The sequence below is a fragment of the Arctopsyche grandis genome, chromosome 1 (assembly GCF_051622035.1).
Source record: "Arctopsyche grandis isolate Sample6627 chromosome 1, ASM5162203v2, whole genome shotgun sequence".
NCBI lineage: Eukaryota > Metazoa > Arthropoda > Insecta > Trichoptera > Hydropsychidae > Arctopsyche > Arctopsyche grandis.
The window spans coordinates 34,802,132-34,820,068 of record NC_135355.1 but is presented as its reverse complement, the minus strand read 5'-3'; the positions used below and the strand labels follow the sequence as shown (position 1 = coordinate 34,820,068).

Sequence of the window (17,937 nt, the reverse complement as noted above, 5' to 3'; positions counted from 1 at the left end):
ATGATTAAATCAAATTTAATTGCATGTACATACATATATTCCCTTTTATTAAAAGGTGTTTAAAAACATTTTTTGTTTTAATTAAATACATATATAGTTTTTACGATTTGAGAAATTGCACTCTTCTGGGTTTTAAAGTTATGTTAATTATTATATTGAATGTTTTATAATAAATAAATATAAATCTACCTGATGATGAAAACCACCGAGACGACAATTATTGACCAAATTTTCATTTCGTGTTTAGTAGATATGTATGTATATGTAAATACATTTACATATATATGTACATATGTATATGATTTTCGGTGACCGATTTCAAGTGTTAATTTCTATGCTATCGGAACAAAACTAAAAGCTGTACGTATATTGTATTGTATTATTACAATAGTAATGAACCTATAGAAGTCTATAGAAATGTTTATTCGTTAATTTTAAAATGCATTAACAAATTTCTTGTTATAGTAAGATATCTAGTTGAATTGAATTGCACTCAATCATTATAATCACTTCTACTAATTTGTATAGATATACGTTTATACGTAAATGTTAACTGTAAACATTTTTATTTATCTTTTATTCATACATATATTTGTAATATGAAAGAAACAAAGAATATCACATTTTATATAAATTATATCAAATTTTGTTCTATAATATTATACTTTTTATTATTATAAATGATAAAAATACTGACCATCTATGCATATTAAAATACTAATCCATTACTGTGTATGAAACAAATACAAAAATACATACATAAATAATAAATCAAACATCTTTGCCTGTTAGGAAAAGCTTCATGCTTCGTGCATATGTACATAGTCATACTCAAAATTTCACACAAAATTATTTATGAGTTAACAAGTATATAAATCAATCAGTTTATTGAACAAAAATATGTAGTGATAAATTTAAAATATTCTCGATATTTTCGGGATTCTAATAAATGTTTCTCTAGAAACGAGAAATTCGAATTTTCATAATAAAATATTCTCGAGAAATGGGAATCTCGAAATTTCACAACAAAATATTCGCGAAAAACGACAATCAAAACTTCCAATAATACCACAAACTATGTGTACAAATATGTAAACGAAAAGAAAAATAGCAGAAAATCATTCAATTACATAATTCAACTGATAATCCTTGTATCAATTTGATAATACTAAAAAATCAATATATTTAATAAACCGGAAGTGGGATTTTTTCCTCGTAAAAAGTTCCAAAATGTTGTGCTACTTTGTCCACACTCCTGAACGTATCAAGCTGAAAATTTATATTTGTACAATATGATGACAATAAAATAAAAATCACTAAATTTAATAAACCGGAAGTGGGATTTTTTCCTCTTAGAAAGGTCAAAAGTGAAAATTTATATTTGTATTATTTATGTAATAACTTAGAGCTGATTTGGTTTTGGTCAGAATTTATTAAACCGGAAGTAGTGTTTTTTTTAAAACAATATTTCATTATTTTATTATGACCTTTAAGTTATTTTTAGTTTCTTGACATTTAATGTGTATAGGATTGATGGTGATTTTAAGTAATCAAAAAAATTTGAACAAAATCCGACAGCCGGAAGTAGAACTTTTGTCTTGTGCAAGTTTCCATACATTTTTGCTCAATTTGTATCGAAAATGCTGTCATAGCTATTAGTATTTTATAATACTGCTGGTATGTGTAAATTAAGGTTTCTGCACTCGACTCCACCCGGACTCGACTTAAAACCCGGATTCGGGATACGGGCTTCAAAACCCCCCGGATCTGGGTATTTAAAATTTCGAGTAAAAATTCAAAATGATTTTCAGTCGATACATTGAAAATATCCAAATATGTATGTCTTATTTATAGATTCTGCGTGTACATGATTCATATGGGTGACCGTGAAAAAGTCGAAAATATTCGTTTATCATGCATACATATGAAAAACGGTTAGTACATATATATAATATATCAGTGGCGTGCGGTAAAAGTCTCTCTCCCCCCGTCGTACATCCTCACTTAATTTGCGCGAGCAGGATACAACAGGAACAAGAGGAACAGGCTTTTCCTCCCGTATCCTGCGCGCGCACATTAAACAAGGCTGTATGACAAAAAGAGAGATAACTTCACCGCATGCCACTCATATATATTATATATACATAGTACCTTTTTCCATGCACCCTTTTTTTTGATCTTTCGACATAAGATCTTTTGATTTTCGATCTTTGCCTTCCGATATTTGCTTTTTCGACCTTTTCACTTTCGGTCCCGTGAGGTAGACCCGATTCAAATATGTATGTATGACCTTACTTATTCGATTTCTGAGAAAACTGGAACGGAACAATGGAACGGATTTTGCAAATACTGAAAATAAATACCGAAAACGATACGGCGTACTGAAATTTGACTAAATTTAGAATTTCACTCATATATGTATATACATATGTATGTACAATGCACATATTTATAGGATTTTGCCTTAGACTGCTCAAAGCCCTGTTGCACACCAAAGACGCATGCAGCATGCACGCTGCAAATGCTTCAGAAAGCATTTATTACTCCCACATATTTGAATGGGTACTTGGATTATTAGTCACATTGCGATGGTCACAAAGACAATTTTTGCTATAAAAACCGCGAATGCGGAATATTTGGCACTCGAATTTTCGTTAGTATGATGGACTTTTCGGCTATAGAGATTTTAGTCAATTTTGGAGGAGCGCTTTGTGACCAATGATCACCGAACCATTTGAATGGTAGCACGCACATCGGGCAAAACAGTTGCTGAGCTACGCAGTATGAATAATAAATGCTTCCTGAAGCATTTGCAGCGTGAATGCTGTATGCGTATTTGGTATGCGGCCTGACTTAGACTTCAGAGTGTAAACATCGTTTCAACATTATCATCATCATACATGATTTCGTTAACGGTAAGTACTTTATTTTAATTATTTCTTGTAATTCTCTTAAAAAAATCAGTATTATTATTGACCGAATATAAGTATAGTTTTTCGGAAAACTACAAATATCTATAATAATAATGATAGTAATAAAGGGACACAAAATCACATATTTACTAAATGTGCCGATAATATTCGTATACTACCTCTGCTTAGATATAATTGTTTTAAGAATATTAAAATTAACCTGTATTAATTTGTTAATTAATAGAAAAAATATTAAAGAGGCTATCCTCCCTTTTCCGGGCGTGGGACCAGCAGAAGAGTGGTTAACAAGGTTTCCCAAATCCACTGGTGGTGTTAAAAATAAACAAATAAATAAACAAAATCAGAAGTGAACTTTTCTACAGAATCTTTAATTAAAGCTGAAAAATTATAGCTCATTACTTGGAATATATGTAGATAAAAATAGATTTATTCAAAAAAAGTATTCACAATTATAATGAGGTTATATTTGTTTAAACGTTAACTTTCAATTTCCTGGACTCGATTAATTCTTTATAAAAATTTGCTGACTTCCGGGGAACTCGTGTTTTATTAGGGCTGTCAAAATCCACTTCGAAAAAACCCATACGATTTCTGAAAAATAATTAATCGTATTACTCATTCGCACGTTAATGTATAATACATACATTATTTATAAATGACTTAATGAAGCATCATATGTATATCTTACAGGAAACCTGTACTCCATTCAAAATTATCCATAAGAGACCAAGCGGTGTATAAAGTGACATTACACCCATCACTGATCGCTTCCAACAATGATTTTAGATAATTGGTATAACATTTAATTCGTCTATCATCATTAATTCCTCTCTCACTAGCAAATCCATTTTCCAAAATGTATATCTCGTGATTGCCATATTGTTTCACCATCCAATTAATTACTTTTCGAAAGCCTTCTGGATATATCTATAATATAAAATACACATATTTATAAAAAATTTCAATATTAACACATGAGAAATAGAATATTAGAATAAAATAACTTTACTCTGATCCATGTGATTATTAGATTTTCCCATTCAACTTTCTGGCGCGTTGTAAATCCCATATCATTTTCAAACGATGGCACTTTCGTCTGATTAAATTTGGAAGTATCGCCTACACGACCTGTATAATAGTTTATTCCCATAAAATCAAATGTACCCTTTATGTATTTTATTTCTTCTGGTGTAAATGCTGGCAAACGAGACACATTGAAACCCTGAATTGCACTCTTTTCATTTATTATTTTTCGCATAATTGGTGGATAATCACCATCCTTGGAATATATTGGATGACTATACCAACCAGTCTATTAAACAAAAATAACATTTGAATTTTATACATATATTCATAATAAAATCATTTTGAGTTTCATTTCAATAAAATCATTTTGAGTGAGTCTCATTTAAAAAAGATAAATTGATGACTAACATACACAAATATTTGTTATTATTATAAATAAAACTCAAATTTCTCACCAAAAAATGCATTAATTTTTCAGCATTTTCTTTATCTTCTACAGAGTCGGTTTCTGGCTCTCCCCATGTTGTATATGTCGCTGTTCCTAATTTACCTGAATGTGTTGGAATAATTAAATTGCATTAGTACAATAATTAGGAAATAATACAAAGCATTTTATTTCTATGTTCTGCTGTAAGTTTTCTTGAACCAATTATAGAAGCCAGTGGGATTCAAACCTGTATATGGATATTATCATCAACAGTCAGACCTGCTATGTAATATTAAATTCCAGGGGTTCATATTAATTTTATAAATATTAAATCACCTTTTTGAGTCGGTTTGAAAGTATCATTATACAAATGATAGGCTTTTGCATGAGCTTTTAAAATATTGTGCACGCATAAATACTCTCCGACACCATTGAATTGCATATCTGGAGCTAATCCATTCATTCCAATCTCCTCACCATATCCGAGTAAGCACATTATTTGAGGTTCGTTGAAAGTGACCCACTCTTTAACTCGATCTCCAAATAATTCGAAAACAACCCGAGCATAATCTCCAAAATAATCCACCAACAGATCATTGGTCCATCCACCAATTTTTTGGAACACGTTAGGAATGTCCCAATGGTTTATCGTCACGATCGGTTTTATATTGTTTTTGATCAGCTCATTTATCAGGTTGTTATAGTAATTAGCACCGTCTACACTAATTTTATTAGGGAATCCAGTGGGTAAAAGTCGAGTCCAAGCTATGGAAAATTTGTAAAACTCAACTCCAAGTTCGACCAACATTTCCACATCCCTTTTATAAAGATGATAAGAGTCGCAAGCCTCGTCTGCTGTGCTTCCATCTGTAATCCTTTCTGGTTTTGAATGAACAAAATCATCCCACACACTTTCTCCTTTATCTATGTTGAATAAAAACACGGTTATAAAAATATTCAACTAAAACATACAGATCAAATCAAAACGAAAAATTACCACTCTCATTCCATGCTCCTTCAACTTGAAACGCAGCTGTAGCGGTAGCAAATCTTAATGTTTCTGGTATATTCATAAAATCAATTTTTTCCCCTTGAACATTTCTAATGAGAAAATGTTTTAATAAAAATAATAGTGTAGAAACCAATTTACCACTTTACAACATTCACAATACAAAACTTTCTGTTTTTTTTTTATTTATTTTCATTTGACGATATTAAATATTATATACACATACATATGTATGTTCATATTTAATATTTATTATTAATTGTTAATGAACCGATTAGAATGAGTTTTCAATATCTACTAGGTAAAAAACGTTATATTAATATTTGAATATTTTAATTCCTAAAAAAGGAATTAAATTTAATTTAATTCCTTTTTTATTAAATATACATTACTTATACAAATATTATAAATAAAGTTTATGTACATACTAAAAGACACATATATTCAGGATTTAAAAAAATACGTATATTTATTAAAATAAAAAATTGTGCATTATCAAATAATTTTGACATCCACTAAAAATTCTTTTGTGTAAATACAAAACATATAAAATATATGTTTAAAGCAATCGCGGAAATCTGATATATTATATGTGTATATGTATTAAACAATTTGTTGATATATTAAAATGATTAAATCAAATTTATTTACATGAATATTCCCTTTTAAAAGGTGTTTAAATAATTTTTTAATGTTTTGGTTTTACTGGGTTTTAAAATTATTTCTATTATTATATTGAATGTTTTATAAAAAACAAATATAAATCTACCTAATGATGAAAACCGCCGAGACGACAATTATTGACCAAATTTTCATTTCGTGTTTAGTAGATATGGACATATACATATGTAAATACATTTACATATATATGTACATACGTATATGATTTTCGGTGACCGATTTCAAGTGTTAATTTCTATGCTATCAGAACAAAACTAAAAGCTGTACGTATATTGTATTGTATTATTACAATAGTAATGAACCGAAGTCTATAGAAATGTTTATTCGTTAATTTTAAAATGCATTAACAAAATTTCTTGTGATAGTAACATATCTAGATAAATTTAATTGCACTCAATCATTATAATCACTTCTACTAATTTGTATAGATATAAGTTTATACGTAAATGCTAACTGTAAACATTTTTAATTATCTTTTGTTGAAATATGAAGAAAACATAAAGAATATCACATTTTATATAAAGTATCAAGTTTTGTTCTATCATATTATACAAAATGGTTGAAATCAGTAATTAATATACACATAGTTTTTCATCAAGAAAAAAATTGTATCCATAAATAAATGCTTACAAAGTCTTAACTAATACACATATATGTAGATATATCACAAATATAAATAGAGAAAAACAAAATTTTAGACTTTTTGTACAGGTTCATATTTTTTAGAACACTTCCAGTTGATTAATAACACACTAATTGCAATCAATATGATTAATCCTACCCCAATTATAAATTTGGTATTATCTTTAGCTACAATCTTTTCTGGTAGAGTTGGCATAAAATTTAAATCCATTTTCCTGTTATCTATGATATTCCTGTACGCCAATGCTGACAGACGGGGCGTTCTAGTCTTCATAGGACTGCTAAAATCCACCTCGTACAATCCAAAACGTTCTCTGAAATTATTAAATTACTAAATAAAATAGTACAAGGAAAATGAATTAGCATTTAATACGGAAATTGGACCTACGTGTAGCCATTGGACCATTCGAAGTTATCCATGAGACTCCAAGCCGTATAGGCAGTAACATTGCAACCGTCTTCTAATATGGCATCCAGAACAGTCGACAAATGTGTATTGAAATAACTTATTCTATCGTAGTCCTCTAAGCCCCCTTTGCTTGAGTATCCATTCTCTAGTATGTATATTTCGTGATTGCCATACTCTTTTACCACCCAATTCAAAGTATCCCGAAGACCCAAAGGACGTAACTAAATCAAAAGATATTTAAATACAATATTTTAGGTTAATATGATAAAATATATAAAATAATGATAAAATATATTACCTTTAACCAAGATGATGCACCCTGTTCCCACTCGTCTCTCTGATACAGTGTATATCCCAAATCATTTGCGTAAGATGGTATTTCATTATCTGGTCTTTTTGGAGAATTTCGATATACGACTGTCGTGTAATAATTGACACCGATGAAATCAAACGTTCCTCTTATATATTCTATTTCTTCTTGAGTAAACTTTGGAAGGCGAGATCGTCTAAATCCTTGCTCTTCACTGAGTTTGTCAATTTCTTTGCGCATAACTTCTGGATAGTCTCCTTCTTTTGTAAATATCGGATGACCAAACCATCCTGTCTGTAAAAAATAATATCAATGTTCCACGATACTATACATAATACCACAAACTCTGTGTACAAATAATCGAAAAGAAAAAAAAACATTTCAATTGAATAATACAACTGACCATGACGGAACAATTTCAAATGTAATTTAAGGTTGTGTCCTCAAAATTTATGTTACATTTTTGTGATTATATAATTCAAAACATGTTCTCGATCGGTCAATCAAATCAGCATCCATGAGGTATTGTACACAAAATTTCTATAATCATTTTCATTATAGGAACAAAAAATATTGGGTCTTACCATGAATAAGGTCATTATTTTTTTAACAAAAATGTATACGAATTGAAAATTAGTATGCAGTCATAAACGAATTTATGTAGTTCGACGAAAATCATAAAATTTAATGAATTAAAGCTGTCTAAACATTCGCAGGTCGTGTCTAATAAATATGTGTACATATAATACATACATACATATGTATAGTTGAGCACCTGTGAAGGTCAACTGGTATCTAATGTACATATGTATGTATGTATGCGTTGGAAAGAAATCCATTATTATTTGTTGATTTAAAGATAGATGTTTCATATTTGGTTACTTACATTGAATTGTACACTTTTCAAAGCAATTTCCACGTCTTCTGTGGAATTTGTTTCCGGTTCAGCCCAGAGTACAATTGAGGCTAAACCAATTTTACCTACAAAATATGAGATTCAGTCAGCAGTGTACATATTATACATATATATATATATATATACATATTTACAAATATGAAATCACATTACGTACATTTATTTTATAACTGCAATAAATAACTAATTTAACAATATAATTTGACCGGGTGTGCTAAGGCCGTTTGAAAATAGCACTGACTAATTCTCAGCCAAGCAGATCTCGTTAAAGAGCAGAAACGAATGGGGAAAAATGATCATCATGCGAAAGCGACCATTTTTGTCGTCCACCATATCCACGCACCCTTCCAGTTTCCACTCTCACCCCCCCCCCCCCCCCCCCAGAGGAGTAGATTCGAATCCAAGGGTGAAAGCAACAGGTTTCCGGGTCGACGGTTATTATATACATGTATACATGTACACATGTATATATACATATTAAATGAAATTTTTAACATATTTAGTAAATAACATGTTATTAAATAGAATGCACATAAAATTCCGCCAAAATTATATCATTAAATAGTCTTCCCAAAACCACATCGTGTACATATGCATATCTAAGTGAACATTTAACTATGAAATAAAATGCTAATTTATTTTCATATGAAAATGCAAATTCGAAAAAAAAAATTACACAAATATGTACATATATGGTCAATTTTTATTGTTTTTTTATGTAATAATAACATAAAAAACAATAAGAAAATATTGTTTTCTAAGTTAGAGTATCATAAGGTAGTATAGCAAATTTGGCAGTTCAACGTTTTCGCAGTAGACATGCAAATAATCATTTTATGTGCATATGTATGTATAAATATAGACATAGAAAATTGCGGTCTCTGTGACGGGCTCGAATGTGAAACGCCCGAAAACGCAAATATCGGAAGGCAAAGATCGAAAATCGAAAGATCTTAAGTCGAAAGATCAAAAATAAAACGGTACATACTCACTTAATTTGCGCGAGCAGGATACGACAGGAACAAGAGGAACAGGCTTTTCCTCCCGTATTAATGTGCACGCGCAGAATATGGGAGGAAAAGCCTGTTCCTCTTGTTCCTGTTGTATCCTGCTCGCGCAAATTAAGTGAGTATGTACCGTTTTATTTTTGATCTTTCGACTCAAGATCTTTCGATTTTCGATCTTTGCCTTCCGATATTTGCGTTTTCGGGCGTTTCACATTCCGGCCCGTGAGGTAGACCCAGAAAATTGCTAACCTTTTTGCGTCGACCTAAACTTCTGATCATACAAATGATATGCTCTTGCGTGTGCTTTTATCACATTGTGACTGCACTGATATTCGGCAATGCCTGGCATGTTTATAGCTGGTGCAAAAATCAACATTCCAGTAGTCGTTCCATGTCCATAAAGACACACATTAAACGGTTCGTTGAACGTGACCCAATCCTTCACTCTGTCTCCGAAATGTTCGAAAGCGACCAAAGCATAGTCTTCGAAATAGTCGACGATCAAAGAGTTAGTCCATCCGCCCATCTTCTGCAGCACTTGAGGGGTATCCCAATGGAACAGAGTGATCATTGGCTCTATGTCGTGTTTGATCAGCTCGTCTATGAGGTTATTGTAGTAGTTGAGTCCATCTTGACTGACCTCGGTGCCGAAGCCCCTCGGTAACAACCTGGACCACGCTATGGAAAATCGATAGTATTTGACTCCCAATTCAACAAGCATTTCAACATCTCTTTTGTACAAATGGTACGAGTCGCAAGCTACATCTCCGTTGCTATGATCTGTGATTTTGTCTGCTTCGTTGTGTGTGTAGTGATCCCAAACACTTTCACCTTTATCTAAAATGAGAATAGTATCACATGATTAACTCTTAACCGGTTCTGAAAAATATAGTGTATGTATATGAATATACTGATGGAAGTCTGAAAATATTTAATTATATCAAAATAAGCAATGACTCTGCAGATGGAAAAAAGTTTCGCTTTTAATAGACTATTCTAGGAAGGACGGTTTATAAAATATGTCAAAATAGGGTGAGCCTAATAAATTCTGAATACACATCTATGTACATCCATCAAATATTATATTTTATAAAACTTGCATGAAATATGTTAGAATTCTTTAAAAAAGATCATGTACTCTAGGATAAAATTGGGCTTATATTTTTTATGTCGACGTAAATATTAATTTTTATGCGTATCAAAAAAACTCATTACACTGAGCAACAAAAAAATTGCCAGAGCGGAGACTAACCAATCTTTACTAAGTTTGACTCAGTGAATTCGAATATGATAATGATTTTTGTTGGTTGGTGATCGTTTACGAGATATAAGCGTTTAAAAAAATGCGCAATTTTTACAGTTTTTTTGGTTTTTGCGGTCTTTAATTCAAAATCCAGTATTGGGGTGCTCAAAGTGAGTATTGGAATCAATATTCAGATGTTTTTTCTATTGATTGTGATTTTTTATTGTTTTAAAATACTTATATTTAATTTTCTAGCGAATTTAAAAAGTCAAAAATATATTTTTTTTACGGATTTTTTATCTGTGCTATTTTGCATTTATTTGGTCAGTTTTTTATTTCACCACGTTCATAAGGATTGTAAGTACGTTTAGATAAAAATAAAAAATATGGAAATAGAAAACCAATCCTTATGAACGTGGTGAAATAAAAAAACTGACCAAACAAATGCAAAATAGCACAGAGAAAATATCCGTAAAAAAAATATATTATTGACTTTTAAAATTCGCTATAAAATTAATTACAAGTATTTTAAAACCATAAAAAATCATAATCAATAGAAAAAATATCTGACTATTGATTCCAATACTCACTTTGAGCACAACAATACTAAATTTTGAGTTAAGGACCACAAAACCCAAAAAAGTGTAAAAACCGCGCTTTTTTTTAAACGCTCATATCTCGTAAACGATTACCAACCAACAAAAATCATTATCATATTCGAATTCATTGAGTCAAATTTAGTAAAGATTGGTTAGTCTCCGCTCTGGTAACTCAAAAACGTGATTTTTTGTTCCTCAGTGTTATCATTCATAACTGAAATTTGATCAAAATTGCTTGCTAATATTTCATAAATGCTTCATTGTCAGATTTCATTGAACTTGGTTGCGCTGGATTACTTATCGAAAATCAATTTACTTTTAGAAAATCAATTTACTGGTTTTTGATATCGACGTAAATAGTAATTGAATTGTTTCCAATTAATGTCGATATAAAATTGTGGACAGTAAAGAAAGTATAACAATGATGTATACGTACATGTATGCATTAGATGAAGTTCATTTTTACATAACATATGTACGTACAATCTTTATTTGTATAAAATTGAAATAATGATAATTTTTTGATTTGATTGAAACTTCTTTATCATAAATTGATTATTTGTTGGAATCCTAAATGAAAGTGTCAATTAATTATTATTTTTGATCTACATATATATGTATATATAATAATAATTAATTTTCACTTTCGTTTATATTTTGACGAGAAACATATTTGCATATCACTGAAATTTACAAAATCATTAAATAAATAATTCCGGCACAACAAAGTCAACCTTTTAAATAATATGCATATATGTACTTGGTTTTCAATAAATTTGGTCGGTAGTTTAATATATCAAAGTTGAATTAATTTATTCTAATAAGCAATACCGTATACACGTTATTTAAATTTTTAGCTCGATCTTACTAATTTTTTGAACTCAAATTTACATATTTGATATAAAAAAATAAATGCATGTCTTTTATAATTATAATTAAAAATTACCACTTGTATTCCAAGCGCCTTCGATTTGATACGAAGCTGTAGCCACTCCAAAACGAAAATTGGCTGGAAATTTCTTTTCAATCTCTCCTATTACATCACAGTAGCTGTAAATCAAGGTATACTTTTTAATGTACATACATAAATACATGTGTTTTTGGTAAAAAAAATGCATATCGATTTAAAAAAAGACTGTCTAGACACATAATTATAGGATATACATATAAAAATAAAACGTGACTTGTCTATATAGATATGTAGTAAAATTGGGAAAACAAGTTTAAAAATTTAATGCTTATGGCATGTGTTGAAAACAGGTGCACCTCACGGGATCGAATATGAAATGCACGAAAAACCAAATATCGGAAGGCAAAGATCGAAAATCGAAAGTCGAAAGATCAAAAAAAAAAAAGAGCGCATGGTAAACGGTACATACTCACGTACATACTCATTTTATTTGCGCGAGCAGGATACAACAGGAACAAGAGGAACAGGCTTTTCCTCCCATATTCTGCGCGCGCACATTAATACGGGAGGAAAAGCCTGTTCCTCTTGTTCCTGTTGTATCCTGCTCGCGCAAATTAAGTGAGTATGTACTTGAGTATGTACCGTTTACCATGCAGCCTTTTTTTATCTTTCGACTTAAGATCTTTCGATTTTCGATCTTTGACTTCTGATATTTGGTTTTTCGTGAATTTCACATTCGATCCCATGGGGTAGACCCGTTGAAAACATGAGATAATTCTATGAAATAGTAAAAATGATGGTTACCGAATATGAAACAAATAATAAAAAGTTGTTAGCTATTTAATTATAAAATAGTTTTTTCGATATTGAATTCATGTATAAAACACAGAATAGGACTATATATGTACACATAATAGGACTTGATTTTACATACATATATATTATTAGTCAACTGAAAAATCATTTATAAAATTGAAAATTAGCATCGCCTACACATACAAATATGATAGATACAGTCATACCTAACAGCGAACAATATCAGCGAAAACAGCCAGTAGTTCCACATGTCGAATAATTATCAAGAGAATTCCAATATAAAAAGCTTGTAAAAATTGTCACAAAGACGTCATCTAGCAGTCGCAAACCTAACCCAAGTGATTAGGATTTAAACTTGCTTACTTGTTGCTGTTTACGCATGATCTGGTCCATAAAGAGCCTTCAAGTTCACTTTTATACTACGCGAGTCGAGTTAATTTCGGATATGTTTCTATTCATTGCTATACATACATAGGTACATTTTTAATTTACTTCTGCCCTTTGGCCCAAGTCAAGTGCATCAATGATTCTCCAACCAATATTGATACTAAACCAGGTATTGTTGTAACCCATTAACAATCGCCAAATTGTTTGGATCATTCATCAATATTATTAGTATATCATATATTTTATTTTTTAAATATATTATATACATATGTAGTTTCATGTTCAATCTGATTTTGCAATATGATGTTCAATATTTATATAGAAATCATTTACTTGTGAACTATCTTATATGATCTATTTAGAAATTATAGACTATTCATCTTAGGAACATTACATTCATCTTACTTAAATTACATTTTATCACTTCATTAATTTATAAAAATTGGCTACACTTCCCAAGACCATAATTTCTTATTCAAATATCTTAAATGTAATTATTAATTCTCGAGGCGGTACTGAATTTGACAATAAGCAGCTGTGAACACAAGTTATGCTATAATCCAGGCCTGGGCAAACCGCGGCCCGCCGGCTTTCGTCATTGGAATCACTTAAAGATCAAATTTTATATAGGATAAAATTTTCGAAATTGTCCTGATTACAATTTAATTATAATTCATTGTATTATACATCAACAAATTTGTACAAAAATGTGTTGAAATTTGAACATGTGACATCTTGTATTATTAAACTTGTAAATTTAATACGATCGAGTGGCTTGAAACACACAATTCATTGCTTTTCTTCAAGATATTGAATCTGAGTTCACAGATATTATTTATCATAATCATATTCGATGGCTTAGTCTAGGAAAAATACTTCGGCGAGTATGGGATACAAAAGATCGTTCTATTTTTAAAAATGAAAAATATTATCGACTTTCCCGAATTAACTGATAATGACTGGCTGTGTGATTTTGCATTTGCTTCGGACATCGTGACACATTTAAATACTTTCAACACAGTGTTCCAAGGGGAAAATTTATATGTCCATGATATGGTGAAAAGTTTGAATGGATTTAAATTAAAACTGCGCCATTTATTTATTAAACGGGTAGACCACTATTCAACCTTCAAAATAATTTTGTAGAATATGGTTAAATTACACTGAGCAACAAAAAATCACGTTTTTGAGTTACCAGAGCGGAGACTAACCAATCTTTACTAAGTTTGACCCGCTGAATTCGTATATGATATTGATTTTTGTTGGAGGGTGATCGTTTACGAGATATGAGCGTTTAAAAAAATGCGCGATTTTTACAGTTTTTTTGCTTTTGCGGTATTTAACTCAAAATTTAGGATTGTTACGCTCAAAGTGAGTATTGGAATCAATAGACAGATATTTTTCCTATTAATTTTTATATTTAATTTCTTTAAAATACTTTTAATTAATTGTCTAGCGAATTTTAAAATTCAAAAATATATTTTTTTCCGTGCTATTTTTCATTTATTTGGCAATTATACGAGGTCAATTGCAATATATATTGATAACGTATCGACGGAGATATAAATTAGGATTATATATTCATAGTGGGATGCTGATTTAAGGGAATTACACCGTCATGAAGAAATTTGAAAAATTTTACAACGCCCTTAATACGGAAAAATTCGACAAACTTCGAGATTTTGCTCAAAAAATGCTGGTGATTTTAACCTACATATGTAAACAAGCATTTTTAATCATGAATTTCAATAAAAAAATTTAAAAACAAGCATCACAGATGAAAATTTACAAGCATTTTTAAGAATTTCAACTACAAAATGTTCTCCTGAAATTAAAAAAAACTGTTAAAGATGTAAAACAGTTTCATTCGCCAAATTAAATTATTTTTTTGTATGAAATTTAAAAAAAATATGTTTTAATTCCTTTCACGATAGTAATGATGTATATCTAAAATAGTATTTTACTTGCGGCCCGCCGCTCATTTTTAATTTCTAATGTGGCCCTTCATCCTAAAAGTTTGCCCAGGCTTGCTTTAATCCATAATTAAATTTCATATTATCGTGAAACATTATACTCGCAAGTTTATAGCCCTATAGTGTTTTTAAACATATACTTACTTAATCTTTTTTATTTGGATTTATAGTATGGTATATACTGGAATGCATGATAATAATAATCTGTTTAGCCAAAAATGAAATATTGTTTTTAAATATTTTATACATCCCAAAAAATTTTTAATTATGTAAGTTTTATCATGTAAGAACCACACTAATTTACTATTGTGCCTAATTCAAACTATTTGATGTCAATTTCAATGACTAAGCAAAATTTCGAATTTGCAATAATGTATATAATTTAGGGCAAGGTCACTGAAATATTTATTATCAAGAGACTTAAATAATAAATTCTACCGGGTATAAGAACGTCCTCGATAAACGTTTGAGCGCTACTCAAGGAAACTCATACATTTTGGATTTTTAGCAAGGCTTAAGTTCTACTTCCGATTGTCTGATTTTGTTCATAATATTTTGTCACGTAATATCGTTAATAAGATTATAAAACAATAGGATATAAAAAGTTTAATGGTCAAAATACAATAATGAAATACTTATGTATTGATTATACAATAATATACTACTTCCAGTTTACAGTGCATAACTAATAAAAATCTTCAGCTTTGGGCGTTCAGCAGTAAGGAAAAAATGGTAACAACATTTTTGACTTCACTTAAAGTCTCATTTCTGCTATACAAAATGTGTTCTATTTTTATTACATGCTATTGATATAAGAATTATACTTATAAGGAAAAAAATAGCAGAAGAAAAATCGAACAAGAGTAAACTGCCACTTTTAAACTAAATTTACGGTAATAGAGTAAATTTATTATGTTACTAGGTATAAATCTGAAACTTACTTTTATGTAGATATAAAATGTCAGTTCAATAAGCCTTTTATAAATAAAAACAAAATCAGCACAATCCGTTGAGCTGTTTTTGAGATATGTAATTGAATCCAAAGAAATACTAAAAAGAAGAGACCTATGTATATGTACATATAAAGAGATGTATCATTTGCGACTAACTAAATAATTAAAAATATTATTTAATAATGCTACATATGACCATTTCACTGATCACACACAATTTTTAAAAAACAGTTTCAATGAACGTGTTAAAAAATACTCTTATTTTTATGCACATATAATATAAAGATTGTGGCTATTTGCAGGTACTATATCTGCAAATTATTGGCTATTTGCAAGTACTATATCTGCGAATTATTGGCTATTTGCAGGTACTATATCTGCAACAGGCGCAAAGTCTTCTGCGCATGCGCGTGAAATGTCACTGTCAGCGTGTTTACTGTTAAAATTTTGTTTTAAACCTCTTAAAATTTAGTTCGAACTCGTAAAGTGACGTAGATTAAAAAATATAATCCAAATTAGTTAATATTATTAATTGTTAGAAAATTATTATCATATACAACGTATAATACCTACATACAAGTACAAGCCGCGAACTAGCTATGTGATATAAATCTATTATAATAACGTGCGAAATTTATTTGCCTCATGTATAATGAACGATTGATTAAACAAGTCTAGCATACATTAAATGTAAGAAATTATAATCGGATTTTAAGTTTACGTGCATGCGCAGAAGGCTTTTCGCCTGTCGTAGATATAGTACCTGCAAATAGCCAATGATTCGCAGATATAGTACCTGCAAATAGCCAATAATTCGCAGATATAATACCTGCAAATAACCACAACCTAATATAAATACAGAAACACTTTCCATTATATGTAAAGGTACATATGTTTATATTTATATATACCTTTATATTCAGGGTTGTAGAATAGCGGGTACGCGCCGGTACGGCGTCCCGCTACCTATTATCAGCACCGGGTCGCGACCCGCCATAAAAATTTCAAAAAACCACTTTTGCAATATTTTTCACCCAAGTTCGATAAACAAGGAGCGCTGTATATATATATATATATATATATACATATATATATATATATATATATATATATATATATATATATATATATATATATATATATATATATATATATATATATATATATATATATATATATATATATATATATTATATGAGACACCAGATGTGTCTTTAGCACATTTAAATATTGGTCCCCATTAACAAAATAAATGGCCCTGGACCTTTTTCTGAAGGATACATTCATCGTTCGAAAATTTGCTTTGAAGATGACGCATTTTGCTTTGAGGATGGATGACACTTGATGCATTTCTTGCACAATGCAAAAAAAGGGTCTGAAGGGTCTGATATGGTCACGAGAAGCTACGCCATAAATTAAGGAGTAATGGGATAAGGGATAATAATAATTAAAATTCATGTTTAGTCATTAAGTAGTTTAACCATATGTTGAATATTGATTTTTTTCTACGTTATACATTTACAATATACGTATTTAATTTTGATTTAAGATTATAAAAATATTTTTCTTAAATAAAAATGGCTTCAAAACGAAAGCAATGTTCGATACAAAATTTTTTTGCTAAACGAAGTAAATTAAATGAATCTGAAAACATTGTTGCGTCTGTAAAATCAAATAAAGAAAATAATATCAATTT

General features: G+C 29.9%; 3 protein-coding genes across 3 annotated transcripts in view; all 3 read right to left on the bottom strand.

Annotated features, from left to right (window-relative positions):
• The window catches only part of LOC143916237 (methyltransferase-like protein 25B), a 588,188-nt gene that overhangs the window by 346,623 nt on the left and 223,628 nt on the right, over positions 1-17,937 (bottom strand). The gene's annotated exons all lie outside the window — the stretch shown is intronic.
• Positions 3,618-5,459, bottom strand: LOC143917708 (myrosinase 1-like). Its single transcript, XM_077439291.1, has 5 exons — positions 5,384-5,459; positions 4,723-5,310; positions 4,415-4,509; positions 3,943-4,245; positions 3,618-3,860 (listed from the first exon to the last, which is right to left on the bottom strand). Exons 1-5 carry the CDS (start codon positions 5,457-5,459, stop codon positions 3,618-3,620), a joined length of 1,305 nt encoding a protein of 434 aa, XP_077295417.1.
• On the bottom strand, positions 5,841-13,318 carry LOC143923108 (myrosinase 1-like). Its single transcript, XM_077446621.1, has 7 exons — positions 13,135-13,318; positions 12,149-12,252; positions 9,610-10,197; positions 8,324-8,418; positions 7,426-7,731; positions 7,107-7,348; positions 5,841-7,032 (listed from the first exon to the last, which is right to left on the bottom strand). The coding sequence occupies exons 1-7, from the start codon at positions 13,176-13,178 to the stop codon at positions 6,771-6,773; spliced, it is 1,641 nt and encodes a 546-aa protein (XP_077302747.1). The 5' UTR covers positions 13,179-13,318; the 3' UTR covers positions 5,841-6,770.

Coding starts and splice junctions, on each gene's coding strand:
- LOC143917708 (XM_077439291.1), bottom strand. CDS start 5,459: ATGAATATACCAGAAACATTAAGATTTGCTACCGCTACAGCTGCGTTT. Junction 5,311..5,383: donor AGGAGCATGGAATGAGAGTG/GTAATTTTTCGT, acceptor TATTCAACATAG/ATAAAGGAGAAAGTGTGTGG. Junction 3,861..3,942: donor TAATAATCACATGGATCAGA/GTAAAGTTATTT, acceptor TTTATATTATAG/ATATATCCAGAAGGCTTTCG.
- LOC143923108 (XM_077446621.1), bottom strand. CDS start 13,178: ATGTGGAACTACTGGCTGTTTTCGCTGATATTGTTCGCTGTTAG. Junction 10,198..12,148: donor AGGCGCTTGGAATACAAGTG/GTAATTTTTAAT, acceptor TTCTCATTTTAG/ATAAAGGTGAAAGTGTTTGG. Junction 7,732..8,323: donor TGAAAAGTGTACAATTCAAT/GTAAGTAACCAA, acceptor TATTTTTTACAG/ACAGGATGGTTTGGTCATCC.